The sequence below is a fragment of the Erithacus rubecula genome, assembly GCF_903797595.1.
Source record: "Erithacus rubecula genome assembly, chromosome: 3".
NCBI lineage: Eukaryota > Metazoa > Chordata > Aves > Passeriformes > Muscicapidae > Erithacus > Erithacus rubecula.
The window spans coordinates 34411116-34430433 of NC_136689.1; the positions used below are offsets into that span (position 1 = coordinate 34411116).

The following is a 19318-nucleotide window of genomic DNA, read 5'->3' on the forward strand; positions in this document are numbered from 1 at the left end:
GCACCCAGTACCAGAAAAAAAAGCACCTTCGGGCTTATCTCCTGCAGTTGTCCGACAGGTGCGGGGTTGGGCACGAACCGATGACTCCCCGAGAATCACTCGGTGCCCGGCGTGGAGTGGATCAGGACGCGAACCGCCCCCAGCTACCTTTGGAGTCCCTTCGTGGTCGCCAGAAAACTGTTGCCCGACAGCAAAGTAGAGACACAAACAACAGAGTTGTTTAGTGCGGTGCTTTATTGAGGGGCCCTGGGTCTGAGGACTAGTGTCTAAAGTTAGAGCCTCCCCTTTAGTTACATTTTTCAGGGTTTAAATACACTGTTAGAAGAATTACTTCACTCTTTGATCTTCTTGCTTCACTACTCCTACATGGTTTTCTCAAAGTCTTTCACTCCCTTTACATTCCTTCTAGTAAAAAATTGTTACAGTTTCTTAGATGTCTCATACATATATCAGCTAGTTCTACACCAGTACACACAGAGTCTGCCAACACAGGGCCTAGTTTATAAAACAACCCTTAGCATAACTACTGCTAATGCTAAATTAATATATATATATATATATAAAGTTTATCTACTTTCAACACCATGGATAAGGGTCTTTAGGAGAAATGGGTGTTAATGTCTTTGAAGTGGGTGTTGATGTCTTTATCAGCCTCAAGCCGCACAAGCTTGTTGAGGAACCCAGCCAGTTTGACCCCCGAACTTTAGGGTAATGGTCAATGAGTCAGTGCAAAGTCTATTGCAGGACCGACATTGCCTGAATTTCCAAATTTTGGAGGAAAACGTTATCTTCAAGGGGATAATATGTGACAGGCGATTGTTGCACGTCCTGTGCAACATCCCTGGTGAGGAAACCGGGGCAGCCCAGGGCCTGTGTGGGCTCGGCTCTCTCCCTCCCACAGAGGAAAGCCTCCCTAAATCCCTATGGAAAACCATCCCCAGGATTCGTGGGCAGAAGGGAGTGCTCTCCTGGGAAAGGGGAGCCAGGTCGCCGGCTCACCTGCTACCTTGGCTCGCCACGGAGCTGCCTGGGCAGCCCTGGCAGTCAGGGCCACTGCCAGGAGGAGCAGGAGGAAGAGGCGCAGAGCAAGGGCCATGGTGCCTTGCCCTCTGCCAGTCCTGCAGCTCTTGCTGCCACCGCTGTCCCGACACTGCTGTCCAAATTTCAGCACCACTGCCACCGCCACCGCTGCTGCTGCAACAGTTGTGGTCAAGCACTGACTGGTCGGTGGCCGGGGTGCTGTGCAACCATGGGGCTCTGGGACCCCTGTGACCTCAGAGCCTGCTGTGACCTCAAGGCTGGGCCAGGACTCTTTGGAATGGATCTCAAGAGCTGCCCTTCCAGTGAGGAGAGTAGGTCCCTCCAGGCAGCTGTATGCAATCTGTTTTATTTCACAAGAGCTGAGTTGTACGGCAATGGCCAAGAGAGAGATATTTCATGGTTGTACCTGCAATAGCAATGTCGAGTCCAAAATTCAAGTCACCTTGGTGATTGCCACTATTGCAGGCAGCACCGGCCCCATGCTGACACTGAGTCCGTGCTTTGCCTGTGCTGGCCTTTGGCCCATATTTAAAAAGCGAAGGACTTGATGCCATAATATATAAAAATAATGCAACGCTGGGCATCAGGATAGCTGCAGTCTTTAGGGGAGACCCAAACTCAGCGCACATGTTATAGGTGTCCTCAGGCACCCCAAAATCCTCCTGTGAGCTTCACAGGACACCCCAGACCCGTGCTTCACTTAGAGGTGTCCCTCAGTCCCTGCACACCTTTGGACTTACCCCAAATGAAGGGAAAAAATTGTTGTTTGGGCTAAGATTTTGCATTGTGGAAAGTATCAGATGTGACCCACCAGCTCCAGTGGGATTGTGTCTTCTTGGTTGGCTTGGGAATTGAAGGAGGTGTGAACTGTTGATCTATGTATTTTTTTTATAATTGGAATATTATTGATTTGTTTTTTTCTTACCAGCTACCTGGTTTAGGGAAGTCTATGGAACATTGTCATCTTTAGATCTCGTCTGTTGATCAGACGTATTTGAAATCCAGAAATAAATTTTAAAGTTAGGAGAATGCGTGTCTCTTATTCATTCATAGATTATGTGATCCCTAGGTTTGTTTTCCTAGGAAGCCATCGAAAGTATAATATATGGTTCATTGGTAGCCCTGGAAGCAGTGTCCTTTTGTCTCAATCACTTTTATCATCACAAAGCTTACTCTGCCATGATTTCCTTCCTTCCTTCTCATAAATCTTTTGAGAAATAGTTTTTGTTGTGAGTAAATGGCATTGTGCAAAGTGTGCAAATAGTGTGGTAGGGAAAAGATTCTATATAAACTGGAACACTGCTGCAGTATTTGAGAGCAGATCATTGAACAGAGATACCTGAATGTTCAGTTTGTTAACGTTCTGGAGATATTATTGTGCTTGTTGAGACTGGCAGAAGATGATGGATATTTAAAAGAAGGGTATTTCTAATAAATTACCGAGGTCAAAATATATTCTTTATTATGTAATGCATGCAACTAGAACTGTTCTTAAAAATGTTTGAGTGAAGAATCCAGTGCAATAGGCTGGGACCAAATGTTGTCGATTGTCCAAATTTGTGAAATTGGTGTGCTATCAGTACAAGTTTAAATAGCTAATTTACCCTTGATTGGAAGATTGAGATAGTGTTGCAGCTTAAAAGAAGTTGCTGAAATAAGCATTCAATATACATCAAATGGGAAGTTATCAAGTGTCAGTGTGAAATAGTTCTACCACTTCTAGTTTGTTCTTTTCTACTGAGCTATACTGACAGCTAAAATCCAGTGATAAGGAAAACTTGGCCAGCAACAAGTTGCTGCGAATATGAATCGATAGTGCTGTTAATACTGCCAGAGTATTTTTGCTGTATTCAGTTAACCTTGTGTCAGAGAATTAGTTTATTTCCAGCAAATATTGATTATAATGTAACTATTTTTAGTTTAGCATTCAAAGTGGGTAATAGATAGTGAATTGTATACTCATGTATATATATGTATACAAAATGCAGTACTCAAATAGCTTAATATTTTTGTTTTCTGTTAGCCATTGCATCAAGTTAAATGATTTTCTTTTGGATGTATTCTTTCTATTCTGTGTTAGTACAGAAATCTAAATCTTCTAAACCAGCATTCCTTTGATGGCATGTTTGCTTCCTCTCACTTCTTCTGCTTCCCTTTAGCCCCTTTGTCATTTGAGACTTAAGTTCTGTTGAGTGCAAAGGGGCAAGTGATGTTGCAGTATGAATTGACAGGTATGTGTGGAAATCTGGGTAAAGCTGGTTTAAGATATGCTTTTAAAATGTTTTACATCTTATCTATTTCTAAAGAAAAAAATTAACCCCAAAATTTTAGAATTTCCATGTCAGTGCTTTTCATGGTGGGTGTTTGTTTGTTTGTTTGTCTAAAATCTAATAAACTCTCAGGTTTTGTAAGAAGTTAAGGATTTGCTATTTTGGTCTTTATATCAGCTAAACTACTCTGAAAGTTCTTAAATATATAAAATGTTGTGCCTTTGGATTTCATTATGGCATTTGATTGTTTGCCTTTATTTTCAGGGTTCAAGTGTACACTTGATATTAATATGGAAGGCTTGTCTGCTTTTGACTAGATTTATTGGTGTAGGTGGCACGAGGGCCATCTCTCTTTTTAGAGACCACACCTGTTCTAAGTGCAAACTTTTTCTCCTGGCGTAATTTTTCATGGTTTTCGTGATGGGTGGCTATAATGTAGAAGTAAGGCAAGCTAGTGTGGTTTCTAAGGATTATCTAAACCTTTCTTCTTCTGCCTTTTCTTACCCACTTCAGGCATGCACATTTTTTCCTGTTGGTTTAGGCAGGGAGACCTTCATGGTGGGACCCTGAGCTAATTTCAAAGGATGGGGATAGCAGTGGGCAGAATCAATGGGGTCTTTTTGCTTCACAGTGAGCAGAAAGTAATTTAATTTGAGGAAAATGGAGGAGAAAGTAGTTTTGCTTCTGTGATTTGCTTTAGTTTTGGATATGATGTGAGTTAATTTTTGTTTTTCTCTACCTTGTAACTTTCTGAGTATTTGTGATGTGTAAGAAATTTAGAAAGCTGCATAAAGGGTATTGAGATAGGGTATATGAACACAGTAATGAAAGTTTAATGATACTTTCCTTGTATGACTTAGAGGTTTAAAAAAGCAGTTGCGTTTTCCTAGTAATTATTTTTTTTCCTCGACAGAACACAATTATACTCAGGGAGGTTTCTAACATTGTGCTTGATTTCAGTTGTGTTTTCTGTATTGCTTAGGGGTTAACCAGAAACTCTGGGAAAAGCATAGATTCTATGTCATAAGTCTTGAAGAGCACAGAAGATATTCTCTTGAGGTTTTCAGAATGTTTCTAATCATCATTAACAAGCTAATCAGTAACTTGTGGTATGTGTAATATGGCTTTTAAGGAGTTTTCAGCAGTGTGTCTTTTGGTGTTTTCTTATTTGTCAGTGGGTAGGCTGTGTTCCCTTTCCTCTAATTAACAGAATATAGACAAATGTGTGAGTTAACTGATTGTTGGACAGGTCTGAAGGGTGGTGATGAATGGGATTATATCCATCTGGTGGCTGGTCTCAAACAGCCTTGCCCAGGGCTGGGTATTGGGCCAGCCCTGTTTAATATCTTTATCCATGATCTGGACGAGTGGATGGAATGCACCCTCAGTAAGTTTGCAGGTGATGCCTAGTTGGGCAGGAGTGTTGATCTTCTGGAAGGTAGGAAGGCTTTGCAGAAGGATCTGGACAGGCTGGATTGATGGAATGAGGCCACTTGTGAGAGGTTCAAGAAGGCCAAGTGCTGAGTCCTGCCCTTGAGTGCATCAGCCCCAGGCAGTGCGACAAGCTGGGGCAGAGTGGCTGGAAAGCTGCTCAGCAGCAAAGGACCTGGGAGTGCTGCTCATCAGCAGCTGAACGTGAGCCAGTGTGTGTCCAGGTGGCCAGAAAAGCCAAACACATCCTGGCCTGCATCAGCAGTAGTGTGGCCAGCAGGACAAGGGCAGGGATTGTCCCCCTGCACTCAGCACTGGTGAGGCTGATAATGATTAATGGAACAAGTTATTAAAGGATAAGCTAAGGGGTTCCTACCAATGAATAAAGAAACCATGGCCAGCATTGGCACTTTGTTGAGAACACAAGCTAAATTCTACTGAAAGTAGAATAGCTTTCAGCCAATATGAACCCTCTGCATAATGGATTTTTATTCAGTTTGTGCCACTGTGCACAATATCTTTAGGAGCAAACCTCCTTAAAATGGACTGTGTTTAAAAGAAGCAAATTACACAGAAATGGTCCAAAGCTGTGATAAAAATTTACTGTTAGCCTTTGAACAGCTGTGCGCTGAATTGTTTTAACCATCAGTTATCAGTAAATGTGATTCTGAGTATCCTGAGCTTACTGACCCGTGTGTGGGAAGCTCCAAGCCCTCTGCCCCTGAGGAGCAATGTCTGCAGCAGATTGCTCCAGTCACCCTCGTACAGAGCTCTGATCTCCCTGAAGAAAATGAATTATTTGAGATTTGGGTAATCTGAGGAGAAGTAATATGTGAAATCTTACGGTTTAATTCAGGTGTTTCAATGCAGATGAAAGTGTGTTCATACAAGGAAGTTTCATGACTTTCTTGTATCTGTCACCTGTCAGTATCTCCTAGGGCACTGGGATGGCTGGTTTTGTCCAGGTGCAGTTTGCAGCCATCTTGGTAGAAAGAGAAGGTGAATAGTAGAGTTGTGGTTTTAAGCACTTCAGGCAACGCATGAATTTTCTACATTGCTAAAAATCTAGTTTCCTACAGAGGGGATTTTGACATGGGTTAAGATCTCTTCTGAAACCTTTCCTGTTCTCTTTCAAAGTTGCTGGGAGCTTCCGTGGGAAGACAGCAGGTTGTGCTCAAATGAGATAAGCCTCTCTGGTGTCTTGCCTAGAAGAGTTAAGGGAGTTAACTTAAGAAGAGTTGAGTGTGTGCAGTAGCAGAGAATGTTGGCTTTCAAGTGGCAGGTAGTCTACAGGTGCCCTTCTTGGAGCAGGGTTTGCTTGATAATGTTAAGCAACAAGCTTTTTGCTTTTTGTACCGAGCCCTCGGGAGTTCGTGGCTGTGCTGTAATGTGTGCTGGGGAAGTCTCAGTGAGAGGCAGTAAAGAGAGGAGATGTTTAGATCTCAGCATTGTCTATTTAAGTGAAGCCAGGCTATGAAGGACTTCCTTGTGGTGCACAGCCAAGGCTCATTCCATTTTCCTCAAGGCAAGCACTCACTGATTACTTCCCTGTTTTCCTGGGCATGGCCCTGGAGGAGGTGCAGGCCCAGACGACGCCAGTGAAGGAGATGTGCCCTGAGCCCAGGGAGGCTCAGCATGGCTCCCCCAGCCCCTCGAGGCCTCGCCGCTGGTCTCAGCAGCCCCTGCCTGGCTGCTGCCTGCCCGCACCGTGGGCATCCGTGGCTGCTCCTGGACAGGGAGCTCAGCCAGTGCTGGTGCTGTGTGGGCTTTGCTGGAGGTACCACCCGGACACAGCTGTGAAAACGCAATTTCTTTATTTGAACATAAAGGAAGGGCTGCCCAACTTCAGCCAGGGCTGGGGAGCTGGGCCAGGGGGCTCAGGGGCAGGGGTTCTCGTTTTGGAGGTGCTGGGGTGCACCGCAGACGGGGCTGCAGCCACGCCATGACACGTGGGGACAGACATGGAAAAGTGTCACGAGGCAAGTTGTCGCTGCCTGTGCTCTTGGGCTGCTCTTCTGTATGTTCACAGGAGCACCTGTGGAGAGAGGAGTGGCCGAGGCCCCAGGTGCCCGTGTGACACAGGGACCCTCGTGCAGAGCAGGGCCCGGGGCTGGCGAGGCTCCCCAGCAGGCTGGAGCTGCTGGCACAGCTTGGCCCAGCTGGAGCTGCCCCTCAAGGCCCGGCCAGCAGGGCATGGCGCTGGGCAGGATCCCTGGCCAGGAGCGGCCCCAGAGCGTGTTTGCCTTTCAAGGGCCACCTGGGCCCCTCTCTTTCTCCTCCCCACCTTGCTTTGCCTCTGCCTGCAGCTCCTGGGGCTGCTCTTGGCCACGCAGCCTCAGTGGGAGCCAGCACTGGCTGCAGCCCCAAAGGGCTGCCCGGGACAAGGCCCAGCAATTAAGGGCCAGTGAAAGCACTGGGCAGCAGCAGAACCCTCGGCAGAGGTATTTGGACAACCACTGGCCATCCACAACTCCACAGCAGCCTCACTGGGAGTGTTTCCTTTCAGCAGCCTTTGAAAGAAGCTGTTTGAGACAGAGATCAGCAAAACACTTACTGTTTCCTCTTGCAGCAGTACCAGATGACACCAAAACATATCATCAGGAGCAGTGCCCCACCAGCCACAATGACCATTAACTTCAGCAAACATTGTGTTCCCCAGCAGAAAAATCTCTTGCTTTCCCTCATAACTTTATCAGGTGTTGAGAGGCCGGCTGCATCTGTGGGGGCAAAGGGGAGTGTGAGGCCGTGCTGTGCTGCACTGCAGAGATGGCAGCACGGTGGATATGGCCAGGACGTTCTCTGTTTCCCCCAGAGCTGGGGCCTGCAGGCACCTTGCACCCCTTGGCACGGGGCTGCTCAGTACCCAAAGCCCTGAGACTGCATGGCATAATTCCTCTGTGCTCTGCCCATCTCCTGCAGGCAATATTTGTCAAAGACATGGATAAGGCCAAGGAAAATGCCCAGGGTTTTGGAGGTGCTCCAGGACCCACCCTGCCCAAACACCTGTCTTGCTTTTGTGCTGGGAGACGAGGAAATTTCAGGGGATCTCAGGGTTGTGCATGGCCCATGGTGCAGATGGGGCTGCACACTATCAGCTGATTCCAAACCCCTTCCTGCAGAGGCTGGGGAGAAGGTGCAGCCAGGCCAGGCTGGGAAACAGCTCTGCAGGGTGTGACAGCAGCAGTGGGGCAGTGAGACTGCCATGGATCCCTTCCCCCTGAGCCATGCAGGGAGAGTCCAGATGTGCAGAGAAAGCTGAGTCTCAGGACAAGGGTGAGGGAAATCAACCAACCATGGTGTATTTCCAGGTAACTTCGGATTTGATCCAGGTGTTTCGATGTCTTCAGGGACTTCATATGTCCTGTAGGTTTTTTCCTCGCTCTCAGTAGACCTTAAGAGAAAGTATTTCCATTTCAGTTGAATGGATCCCACAAAAGCAGTGCTCAGCCTGTGGGGTCAGCAGGGACACAACACTCACCCCTGTGATGAGCACTATGCTTGCCTAAAGCAACCAGCAAAGGACCTTGACGAGTCTTCTCTGCAGATACATCTATAATTTCATAGCCACAGAAACTTCTTTCACCTGGTTCCTGCCAGGTTGTCAATGATTATTCTTTTAGGAACATTTCCAACATACCTGCAGGAGGTTCCAGAGGCAACAAATCTTCATGAAGCCAGGGTACTGGAGGAGGCTTCCCAGCATGCTCATCTAGAAGGGAGCACAGATGAGAACCATTTCCATGGTGTGCTGGGATCCCGTTCTGCCTTAGGGAACTGGGCACTGCAAGGGGCTGAGACTGTGGGAGGCAGATGTGAATGGGCATGGCCAAAGCAGCAGAGGGGCCTAGGGAGCTCTGTGCTGCCTCTGGCCACTGTCCACAGTCTTTCCATGCCCTGTATAGTGTGCTTGGATTGGTGGTGTATCAGCCCAGGGTCTTTGGGGCTCTCTCACTGCCACACAGAAAAATCTCCATAAATCCCTGGGGAAAACTGCAGTAGGCAGTGCCACAGCCATCCGTCCCAACCTCCCTCCCTCCTCCTGCTAATCCAGCTCCCCCAGCCCAAGGGGAGAGAGGCAGGCCCTGTCAGAACACACACTGGAGCCCTTTCCCCACCATGGGCAGCCCTTACAGCCCCTCCCAGCTTTTGGGTGGTGTCTCCCATGGAGGGACCCCAGCAGCACTGCTCAGTACCCGAGTGTCCTGAGCCTGCTCAGGATGATTCCTTTGGACTCTGCCTGCACTGCCAAGGAGCAGGGATGGCAGCTCAAGGCTGAGCAGGGCTCAGACCCAGAGGCACAGCAATTACCTGATAGGACTGTGTTGGGCATCACCTCCCTTCCTTCAGCAGAGGCTGCCAATGCGCCACTGCTTCGTCTGGGAAACAGTTCCTTGAGAACAGACTTTCCTTTCAACCCTGGACAAAGTAAAAGGGACAGCTGGATCAGATGGGGTTGATTCCCAATAGGAAGATTCCATCTTCAGGAGGAAATGCTTGTTGAAATCATGGATGAAGTTCAGGTAGTCATCCAAGCTTTGGAATCCAACCAGGGCCCTCCCTCCTCCTAAGAGCCCCTATATCCAATCTACCCTGACACTGGGAAGTTTCATGGGATATCAGGGTGTGCATGGCCCATGGTGCAGATTGGGCTGCACACTGTCAGCTGATTCCAAATGCCTGCCTGCAGAGGCTGGGGAGAAGGTGCAGCCAGGCCAGGCTGGGAAACAGCCCTGCAGGGTGTGACAGCAGCAGTGGGGCAGTGAGGCTGCCATGGATCCCTTCCCCCTGAGCCATGCAGGGAAAGTCCAGATGTGCAGAGAAAGCTGAGTATCAGGAGAATGACAAGGGAAATGCACCCACCATGGAGTCTGTCCAGATAACGCAGGTATTCTTCCAGGTGTTTGGATGCCTTCAGGAACAAGTCTGTAAGTTTGTTCCTCGCTCTCAGTAGACCTTAAGAGAAAGTATTTCCATTTCAGTTGAATGGATCCCACAAAAGCAGTGCTCAGCCTGTGGGGTCAGCAGGGACACAACACTCACCCCTGGGATAGGAGCTGAGCTTGTCTGAAGCAGTGAGCAAAGGATCTTGAAGTTGCTTCCCTGCAGACACACCTGTAACTCAACAGCCACAGATGGTTCTGTCACCTGATTCCTGCCAGGTTATCAATGATTATTCTTTTAGGAATATTTCCAGCATACCTGCAGGAGGCTCCAGAGGTAGCAAATCTTCATGAAGCCAGGGTGCTGGAGGAGGCTTCCCAGCATGCTCATCTAGAAGGGAGCACAGATGAGAACCATTTCCATGGTGTGCTGGGATCCCGTTCTGCCTTAGGGAACTGGGCACTGCAAGGGGGTCAGGTGAGGCTGTGGGAGGCAGATGTGAATGGGCATGGCCAAAGCAGCAGAGGGGCCTGGGGAGCTTTGTGTTGCCTCTGGCCACTCTCCATTCTCCTTCTTTAGCTTCTGCCACATCCCTTGGACGGGTGGCTGTGTCAGCCTAAAGGTCTGTGGGGCTTGCTCACTGCTACACAGGACAGTCTCTCTAAATCCCTTTGGAAAACTGTGGCAGGGAGTGCCACAACCATCCATCCCAACCTCCCACACTCCCTCCTCCTGCTGGTCGAGCTCCCCCAGCCCAAGGGGACAAAGGCACGCCCTGTCAGGACACACTGCAGCCCTGCTCTCCCCCTCTGCTCTTTCCCCACCATAGGCAGCCCTTACAGCCTCTCCAGGTTTCTGGTGGTGTCTCCCATGGAGGGACGCCAGCAGCACTGCTCAGTACCCGAGTGTCCTGAGCCTGCTCAGAATGATTCCTTTGGACTCTGCCTGCACTGCCAAAGGAGCAGGGATGGCAGCTTAAGGCTGAGCAGGGCTCAGACCCAGAGGCACAGCAATTACCTGATAGGACTGTGTTGGGCATCACCTCCCTTCCTTCAGCAGAGGCTACTAATGGGCCACTGCTTTTTCTGGGAAATGGTTCCTTGAGAACAGACTTTCCTTCCATCTCTGGAGAAAGTGAAAGAGATATCTGCATCAGATGCAGTTGTTCCCCAATAGGAAGTTCCCTTTTTCAGGAGGCAATGCTTGTTGAAGTCATGGATGAAGTTCAGGTAGTCATCCAAGCTTTGGGATCGGATCAGGTCCCTCTCTCCTCCAAACAGCCCCTACATCTGATCTACCCCGAGACCAGGAAAATGCAGGGGATCTCAGGGTTGTGCATGGCCCATGGTGCAGATTGGGCTGCACACTATCAGCTGATTCCAAATGCCTTCCTGCAGAGGCTGGGGAGAAGGTGCAGGCAGGCCAGGCTGGGAAACAGCCCTGCAGTGTGTGACAGCAGCAGTGGGGCAGTGAGACTGCCATGGATTCCTTCCCCCTGAACCATGCAGGGAGAATCCAGGTGTGCAGAGAAAGGTGAGCCTCAGGACAAGGGTGAGGGAAATGCACCCACCATGGCGTCTCTCCAGATGACTCAGGTATTCTTTGAGGTGTTTGGATGTCTTCAGGAACAAATCTTTCAGATTGTTCCTCCCTCTTGGCGGAGCTTAACAAAAAGTATTTCCATTTCAGATGAATAGATTCCACAAAAGCAGTGCTCAGCCTGTGGGGTCAGCAGGGACACACTACTCACCCCTGTGATGGGAGCTGGGCTTGCCTGAAGCAACCAGTAAAGGTCTTTGAGAAGTCTTGTCTGCAGACACACCTGTAACTCAACAGCCATAGAAGCTTCTTTCACCTGGTTCCTGCCAGGTTGTCAATGATTATTCTTTTTAGGAACATCTCCAACATACCTGCAGGAGGTTCCAGAGGCAGCAAATCTTCATGAAGCCAGGGTGCTGGAGGAGGCTTCCCAGCATGCTCATCTAGAAGGGAGCACAGATGAGAACCATTTCCATGGTGTGCTGGGATCCCGTTCTGCCTTAGGGAACTGGGCACGGCAAAGGAGTGGGGTGGGGCTGTGGGAGGCAGATGTGAATGGGCATGGCCAAAGCAGCAGAGGGGCCTGGGGAGCTCTGGTCACTCTCCACACTTTTTGCACGTCCTGTGCAACATCCCTGGTGAGGAAACCGGGGCAGCCCAGGGCCTGTTTGGGCTCGGCTCTCTCCCTCCCACAGAGGAAAGCCTCCCTAAATCCCTATGGAAAACCATCCCCAGGATTCGTGGGCAGAAGGGAGTGCTCTCCTGGGAAAGGGGAGCCAGGTCGCCGGCTCACCTGCTACCTTGGCTCGCCACGGAGCTGCCTGGGCAGCCCTGGCAGTCAGGGCCACTGCCAGGAGGAGCAGGAGGAAGAGGCGCAGAGCAAGGGCCATGGTGCCTTGCCCTCTGCCAGTCCTGCAGCTCTTGCTGCCACCGCTGTCCCGACACTGCTGTCCAAATTTCAGCACCACTGCCACCGCCACCGCTGCTGCTGCAACAGTTGTGGTCAAGCACTGACTGGTCGGTGGCCGGGGTGCTGTGCAACCATGGGGCTCTGGGACCCCTGTGACCTCAGAGCCTGCTGTGACCTCAAGGCTGGGCCAGGACTCTTTGGAATGGATCTCAAGAGCTGCCCTTCCAGCGAGGAGAGTAGGTCCCTCCAGGCAGCTGTATGCAATCTGTTTTATTTCACAAGAGCTGAGTTGTACGGCAATGGCCAAGAGAGAGATATTTCATGGTCGTACCTGCAATAGCAATGTCGAGTCCAAAATTCAACTCACCTTGGTGATTGCCACTATTGCAGGCAGCACCGGCCCCATGCTGACACTGAGTCCGTGCTTTGCCGGTGCTGGCCTTTGGCCCATATTTAAATAGTGAAGGACTTGATGCCATAATATATAAAAATAATGCAACGCTGGGCATCAGGATAGCTGCAGTCTTTAGGGGAGACCCAAACTCAGCGCACATGTTATGGGTGTCCTCAGGCACCCCAAAATCCTCCTGTGAGCCTCACAGGACACCCCAGACCCGTGCTTCACTTAGAGGTGTCCCTCAGTCCCTGCACACCTTTGGACTTACCCCAAATGAAGGGAAAAAATTGTTGTTTGGGCTAAGATTTTGCATTGTGGAAAGTATCAGATGTGACCCACCAGCTCCAGTGGGATTGTGTCTTCTTGGTTGGCTTGGGAATTGAAGGAGGTGTGAACTGTTGATCTATGTATTTTTTTATAATTGGAATATTATTGATTTGTTTTTTTCTTACCAGCTACCTGGTTTAAGGAAGTCTATGGAACATTGTCATCTTTAGATCTCGTCTGTTGATCAGACGTATTTGAAATCCAGAAATAAATTTTAAAGTTAGGAGAATGCGTGTCTCTTATTCATTCATAGATTATGTGATCCCTAGGTTTGTTTTCCTAGGAAGCCATTGAAAGTATAATATATGGTTCATTGGTAGCCCTGGAAGCAGTGTCCTTTTGTCTCAATCACTTTTATCATCACAAAGCTTACTCTGCCATGATTTCCTTCCTTCCTTCCTTCTCATAAATCTTTTGAGAAATAGTTTTTGTTGTGAGTAAATGGCATTGTGCAAAGTGTGCAAATAGTGTGGTAGGGAAAAGATTCTGTATAAACTGGGACACTGCTGCAGTATTTGAGAGCAGATCATTGAACAGAGATACCTGAATGTTCAGTTTGTTAACGTTCTGGAGATATTATTGTGCTTGTTGAGACTGGCAGAAGATGATGGGTATTTAAAAGAAGGGTATTTCTAATAAATTACCGAGGTCAAAATATATTCTTTATTATGTAATGCATGCAACTAGAACTGTTCTTAAAAATGTTTGAGTGAAGAATCCAGTGCAATAGGCTGGGATCAAATTGTTGTCGATTGTCCAAATTTGTGAAATTGGTGTGCTATCCGTACAAGTTTAAATAGCTAATTGACCCTTGATTGGAAGATTGAGATAGTGTTGCAGCTTAAAAGAAGTTGCTGAAATAAGCATTCAATATACATCAAATGGGAAGTTATCAAGTGTCAGTGTGAAATAGTTCTACCACTTCTAGTTTGTTCTTTTCTACTGAGCTATACTGACAGCTAAAATCCAGTGATAAGGAAAACTTGGCCAGCAACAAGTTGCTGCGAATATGAATCGATAGTGCTGTTAATACTGCCAGAGTATTTTTGCTGTATTCAGTTAACCTTGTGTCAGAGAATTAGTTTATTTCCAGCAAATATTGATTATAATGTAACTATTTTTAGTTTAGCATTCAAAGTGGGTAATAGATAGTGAATTGTATACTCATGTATATATATGCATACAAAATGCAGTACTCAAATAGCTTAATATTTTTGTTTTCAATTAGCCATTGCATCAAGTTAATTCAGCAAATGATTTTCCTTTGGATGTATTCTTTCTATTCTGTGTTAGTACAGAAATCTCAATCTTTGTCCTCGTTTGAAAGGACAGGTGTCTGCCAGTATGGGCAGAAGTTTCCCTTTGGAATAGAAACTTTGGTTCCACTCCCCCCCCAAGTATTATAATTGTTTGAATCAAGGACTCTGAGGCAGAGATAAGGGGGGTGGGAATAATAGCTCTTTTACTAATATATCTAACTGTATAAGCAGAAAACAATAACAGTTAAAATTGCTAACAGAACGAAATAGATAACTCAGTGTCAGTCCCTTTAGATGCAAGCACGCTGTCTCTGTGCTTAGTCCCAGTCCGGATCTGCCGAGGGCAGACGGAAACAGAGGCAGGAGGGAGGGGGGTGGGGCGGCAGCGGCCCCGCCGGTCTCGGTGGGAACGGGCTGGAGCGGCGGCTCCTCGGTCACCGTGTGTGTCCGGGTGATCAGCTGTGTCCGCAGAGGCAGGAGGCTGGAACGGGGCAGATGCAGGGCAGGTGATCACAGAGGGTCTGGCTCTCCTGTACTCCGGCCTCGTGGCTGAAGATCCCCGGGCGTCCTCCTCCCAGCTCGCTGGAAACACAAGTCCGCTCCCGGAAACCTCAGAGGCCCCTCCGGGAGCCGTTCCCACCCATCCCTTTTGTCTGGACTCATCAGAGACCCTGGGTGTAACCTGGCCAGCTCCATTGACATGATAATGGGAAAAATTCTTTCAATTGACACAGTAATAGAAAAACACTCCACCCCCAACATTATCGAACCCGAATTTTTTTGCATGCCAACATGCTACATCATATTGAAACCTTTAAATTATATACATACATGTAGTTACAGGCACAGTATCATAGATAGTTCACCCTAGAACAAGGTCCCCTTGGGGTATGCATCGGGTCTCTCCATCCTTTTGCATCACCCACCAAGTGCAACCTGGTCCTTGTGCGAAAACCACCCCACGAACAGGATTGTCTTTGCTGGAAGCAGAGTTCACCCAGACAGTTTTCTCTAACATGCCTCTCAGGTGTACCACTGGAACCTTATCTCCATCTGCTGCTCCAAAGGGCTCTGACTGGGCAGGGCCTGCTCGGTTAGTGGAATCTCGGGTATTCACTAACCATGTGGCCTTTGGTAGATTGATCTCCCAGTTCTTGAAAGTCCCCCCACCAAGTGCCTTTAAGGTGGTTTTAAGCAGACCATTGCACCGTTCGACTTTCCCAGCCGCTGGTGCATGGTAGGGAATATGGTACTCCCACTCAATGCTATGTTCTTTAGCTCAGGTGTTTATAAGGCTGTTTTTGAAATGAGTCCCATTGTCTGACTCAATTCTTTCAGGGGTACCATGCCTCCAGAGGACTTGTTTTTCCAGGCCCAGGATGGTGTTCCGGGCAGTGGTGTGGGGCACAGGGTAGGTCTCCAACCATCCGGTGGTGGCTTCCACCATGGTCAGCACGTAGCGCTTGCCCTGGCGGGTCTGAGGCAGTGTGATATAGTCAATCTGCCAGGCCTCTCCATACTTATATTTGGACCATTGCCCCCCATGCCAGAGGGGCTTCACCCGCTTGGCCTGTTTGATGGCAGCGCACGTGTTACAGTCATGAATAACCTGAGAGATGCTGTCCATGGTTAGATCCACCCCTCGGTCTCGTGCCCACTTATAGGTGGCGTCTCTGCCCTGATGGCCTGAGGCATCGTGGGCCCATCGAGCCAGGAACAGTTCTCCCTTGTGTTCCCAATCTAAGTCTATCTTTGAGACCTCTATCTGTGCAGCCTGATATACCTGCTTGTTGTGCCTATGTTCTTCATTAGCCCGACTCTTGGGAACATGGGCATCCACATGACGGACTTTCACGGGGAGCTTCTCTACCCGAGTGGCAATGTCTTTCCACTCATCAGCAGCCCAGATTGGTTTTCCTCTACGTTGCCAGTCAGCTTTTTTCCACCTTTCCAGCCAACCCCACAGAACATTGGCTACCATCCACAAATCAGTGTAAAGGTAGAGCTTTGGCCATTTCTCTCTTTCAGCAATGTCCAAGGCCAGCTGAACAGCTTTGAGTTCAGCAAGTTGACTCGATCCACCTTCTCCTTCGGTAGCTTGTGCAACCTGTCATGTGGGGCTCCATACGGCAGCTTTCCACTTCCAGTTCATCCCCACAATGCGGCAGGAACCGTCGGTGAAAAGGGCGTAGCGTGTTTCACCTGCTGGCAGCTGGTTGTACAGTGGAGCTTCTTCAGCCCAGGTCACTTGCTTCTGCTCCTCTTCATCAGCGAGACCAAAATCTTCACCTTCTGGCCAGTTTGTAATTATCTCCAAAATCCCAGGGCGATTTGGGTTGCCAATACGGGCGTGCTGCGTGATGAGGGCAATCCACTTGCTCCATGTGGAGTCGGTGGCGTGGTGGGTAGAGGGAACCTTTCCTTTGAACATCCACCCCAGCACTGGCAGTCGGGGTGTCAGGAGAAGCTGTGCTTCTGTGCCAATCACCTCTGAGGCAGCTTGAACTCCCTCATAGGCAGCCAAGATTTCCTTCTCTGTGGGAGTGTAGCTGGCTTCAGATCCTTTGTAGCTTCTGCTCCAGAATCCCAGGGGTCAGCCTCGAGTCTCACCAGGCACCTTCTGCCAAAGGCTCCAGGACAGACCATGGTTCCCAGCTGCAGAGTAGAGCACATTCTTTACCTCTGGTCTTGTCCTGACTGGGACAAGGGCCACTGCATGAGCGATTTCCTGTTTGATCTGGGCAAAGGCTTGCTGTTGTTCAGGGCCCCAGTGGAAATTGTTCTTCTTGCGAGTGACCTGGTAGAGAGGGCTCTCAATCTGGCTGTACTCAGGGACGTGCATTCTCCAAAAGCCGATAGCACCTAGAAAAGCTTGTGTCTCCTTCTTGCTTGTTAGTGGAGAAATTGCAGTGATCTTATTGATGACCTCAGTGGGGATCTGGCACCGTCCATCCTGCCACTTCACTCCCAGGAACTGGATCTCTCGGGCAGGTCCTTTGACTTTGCTCTTTTTAATGGCGAAACCGGCTCCCAGCAAAATCTGGATGATCTTCTCTCCTTTCTCAAATACCTCCATTGCTGTGTTCCCCCCCACAATGATGTCATCGATGTACTGCAAATGTTCTGGAGCCTCACCCTTCTCCAGTGCAGCCTGGATCAGTCCGTGGCAGATGGTGGGGCTGTGCTTCCACCCCTGGGGCAGTTGGTTCCAGGTGTACTGCACGCCCCTCCAGGTGAAAGCAAACTGAGGCCTGCACTCTGCTCCCAAAGGAATGGAGAAGAATGCATTTGCTATGTCAATGGTGGCATACCACCTTGCTGCCTTGGACTCCAGCTTGTACTGGAGTTCCAGCATGTCCGGCACGGCAGCGCTCAGCGGTGGAGTCACTTCATTCAATGCCTGATAGTCCACAGTCAGTCTCCATTCTCCATCAGATTTCTGCACAGGCCAGATAGGACTGTTGAAGGGTGAGTGGCTCTTGCTGACCACCCCTTGGCTCTCTAGATCACGGATCATTTTGTGGATGGGGATCACAGCATCCCGATTTGTCTGGTACTGCCGGCGGTGCACTGTCATGGTGGCAATTGGCACCTGTTGCTCTGTCACTTTCAGGAGTCCTACTGCAGAGGGGTTTTCTGACAGTCCAGGCAAGGTGTTCAACTGCTTAATGCTCTCTGTCGCTACAGCAGCTATTCCAAAAGCCCACCTGAACCCCTTTGGGTCCTTGTAGTAGCCGTTCCTGAGGAAGTCTATGCCTAGAATGCATGGTGCCCCTGGGCCAGTTACAATTGGATGTTTCTGCCACCCCTTCCCTGTCAGGCTAATCTCAGCTTCCAGCAAAGTGAATTCCTGTGATCCCCTCGTCACCCCAACAATGGAAACAGGTACCTTCCCCACATGTTCTGATGGTGTCAGGGTGCATTGTGAACCAGTATCAACTAGCACTTTATATTTCTGTGGCTTTGACATGCCAGGCCATCGCACCCACAACATCCAATAAATCCTGTCATCCCATGCCTCTCCCTGGCTAGAGGCAGGGCCCCTCTAGCCCTGGTTATTATTTCTTTCCTGGGCATACATAGTGGAGGTTCCTTCCAGGGGATCTGACAGAACATCCTCCTTGCTGTAATACCCTGCACCTTGCTTGTAGGAGGTTGAGGCTACCTTCATTTTAGTGCGGCTCCCTCGGTTAGCATTTCCCTCCCTGAGCTGATGCACCCGTGCTGCCAGGACAGAAGTGGGTTTCCCATCCCATTTTCCCATGTCTTCCCCATGGTCTCGCAGGAAAAACCACAGGTCAGCTCATGAGGTGTACCCTCTCTCCCTAGCTGGGGGACGTGAAGTTCTGACTTGGGGGCCTGTGACTCGTACTGGTGCTACGCTGATCTTCCTCACCTCCTCAATTCTCTCCATCATCTCCTTCCTCATATCCCTCATCCTATCTTGGACCTGTTGGAGGTCCCTGGCCATGGCAGAGACATTGGCCTGCATTAGGCCATTCATCATGCTCTCGAAATTTCTGAGTTTGTTGGCAACAGAACACACTGTCTCTGGATGGTTATCAGCATTAATCATTGCTATGTAGGTGGTATATTGAGATGGACTCAAGGTTGCCAGATTCCATAACATCTGCCCTGTGCACTTGACCTTGTCAGGGTCATTGTCATGCTGTCCATCCCTCCCAAAGAGTACCTCTAATACTGCTGTCTCTCTCAGCTGCTAGATCCCTTCCTCAAGGGTCTTCCAGCGCATCCTATGGTGGTGCTCCTGCATTCTCTCTCTGTGTACAAACTTCTCTCTCACACTCATTAAAAGCCGGTCCCAGAGAGAAAGGAGGCCTTGCTCCCTTACGCATATCTGGTCCACACCTGAATCCTGGGCCAAGGATCCCAAATTCCTGGCCTCAGTTCCATCCAGTTGTACACCTGTTCCCGTAAGGTCCCAGACCCAGAGTAACCAAGTTGTAAAAGGCTCACGGCCCCGCCGAGCAATGTCTTTACGCAGGTTACGGAGGCTATCGTATGAGAGGGACTTGGTGACAATCTCAATCTCTGGCTCCCTTGCTGGTTGTGAGGACCCTCCTTGCTGATCCCCATTATCTAAGTGCCTCGTTTTAATCTTAGATTTCCTAGTTTCCACAGGAGCAACTGCTGCTGGCTGTGGCTGCTCCTGTGATCCAGCTGGAACCTGGACAGATACAACATCTACGGGTTCCACTGCAGCACCATCTGACTCTCCCTCTTTAGGGCAGGGGGAGGGTTT

At 49.0% G+C, this 19318-nt stretch overlaps 1 protein-coding gene across 1 annotated transcript in view; it reads right to left on the bottom strand.

The window, feature by feature from the left end:
• Window positions 1-8862: 8862 nt before the first annotated feature.
• LOC306798979 (uncharacterized protein) overlaps window positions 8863-19318 on the bottom strand; it is a 104279-nt gene continuing 93823 nt past the window's right edge. Inside the window, exons 4-9 of the mRNA XM_079299440.1 lie at window positions 11194-11286; window positions 10641-10748; window positions 9942-10013; window positions 9783-9854; window positions 9603-9695; window positions 8863-9158 (exon numbers count right to left, since the gene is read on the bottom strand). Of these exons, the coding sequence (XP_079155566.1) occupies window positions 8929-9158; window positions 9603-9695; window positions 9783-9854; window positions 9942-10013; window positions 10641-10748; window positions 11194-11286 (668 nt within the window). The 3' untranslated portion in view covers window positions 8863-8928. The remainder of the gene's footprint in view (window positions 9159-9602; window positions 9696-9782; window positions 9855-9941; window positions 10014-10640; window positions 10749-11193; window positions 11287-19318) is intronic.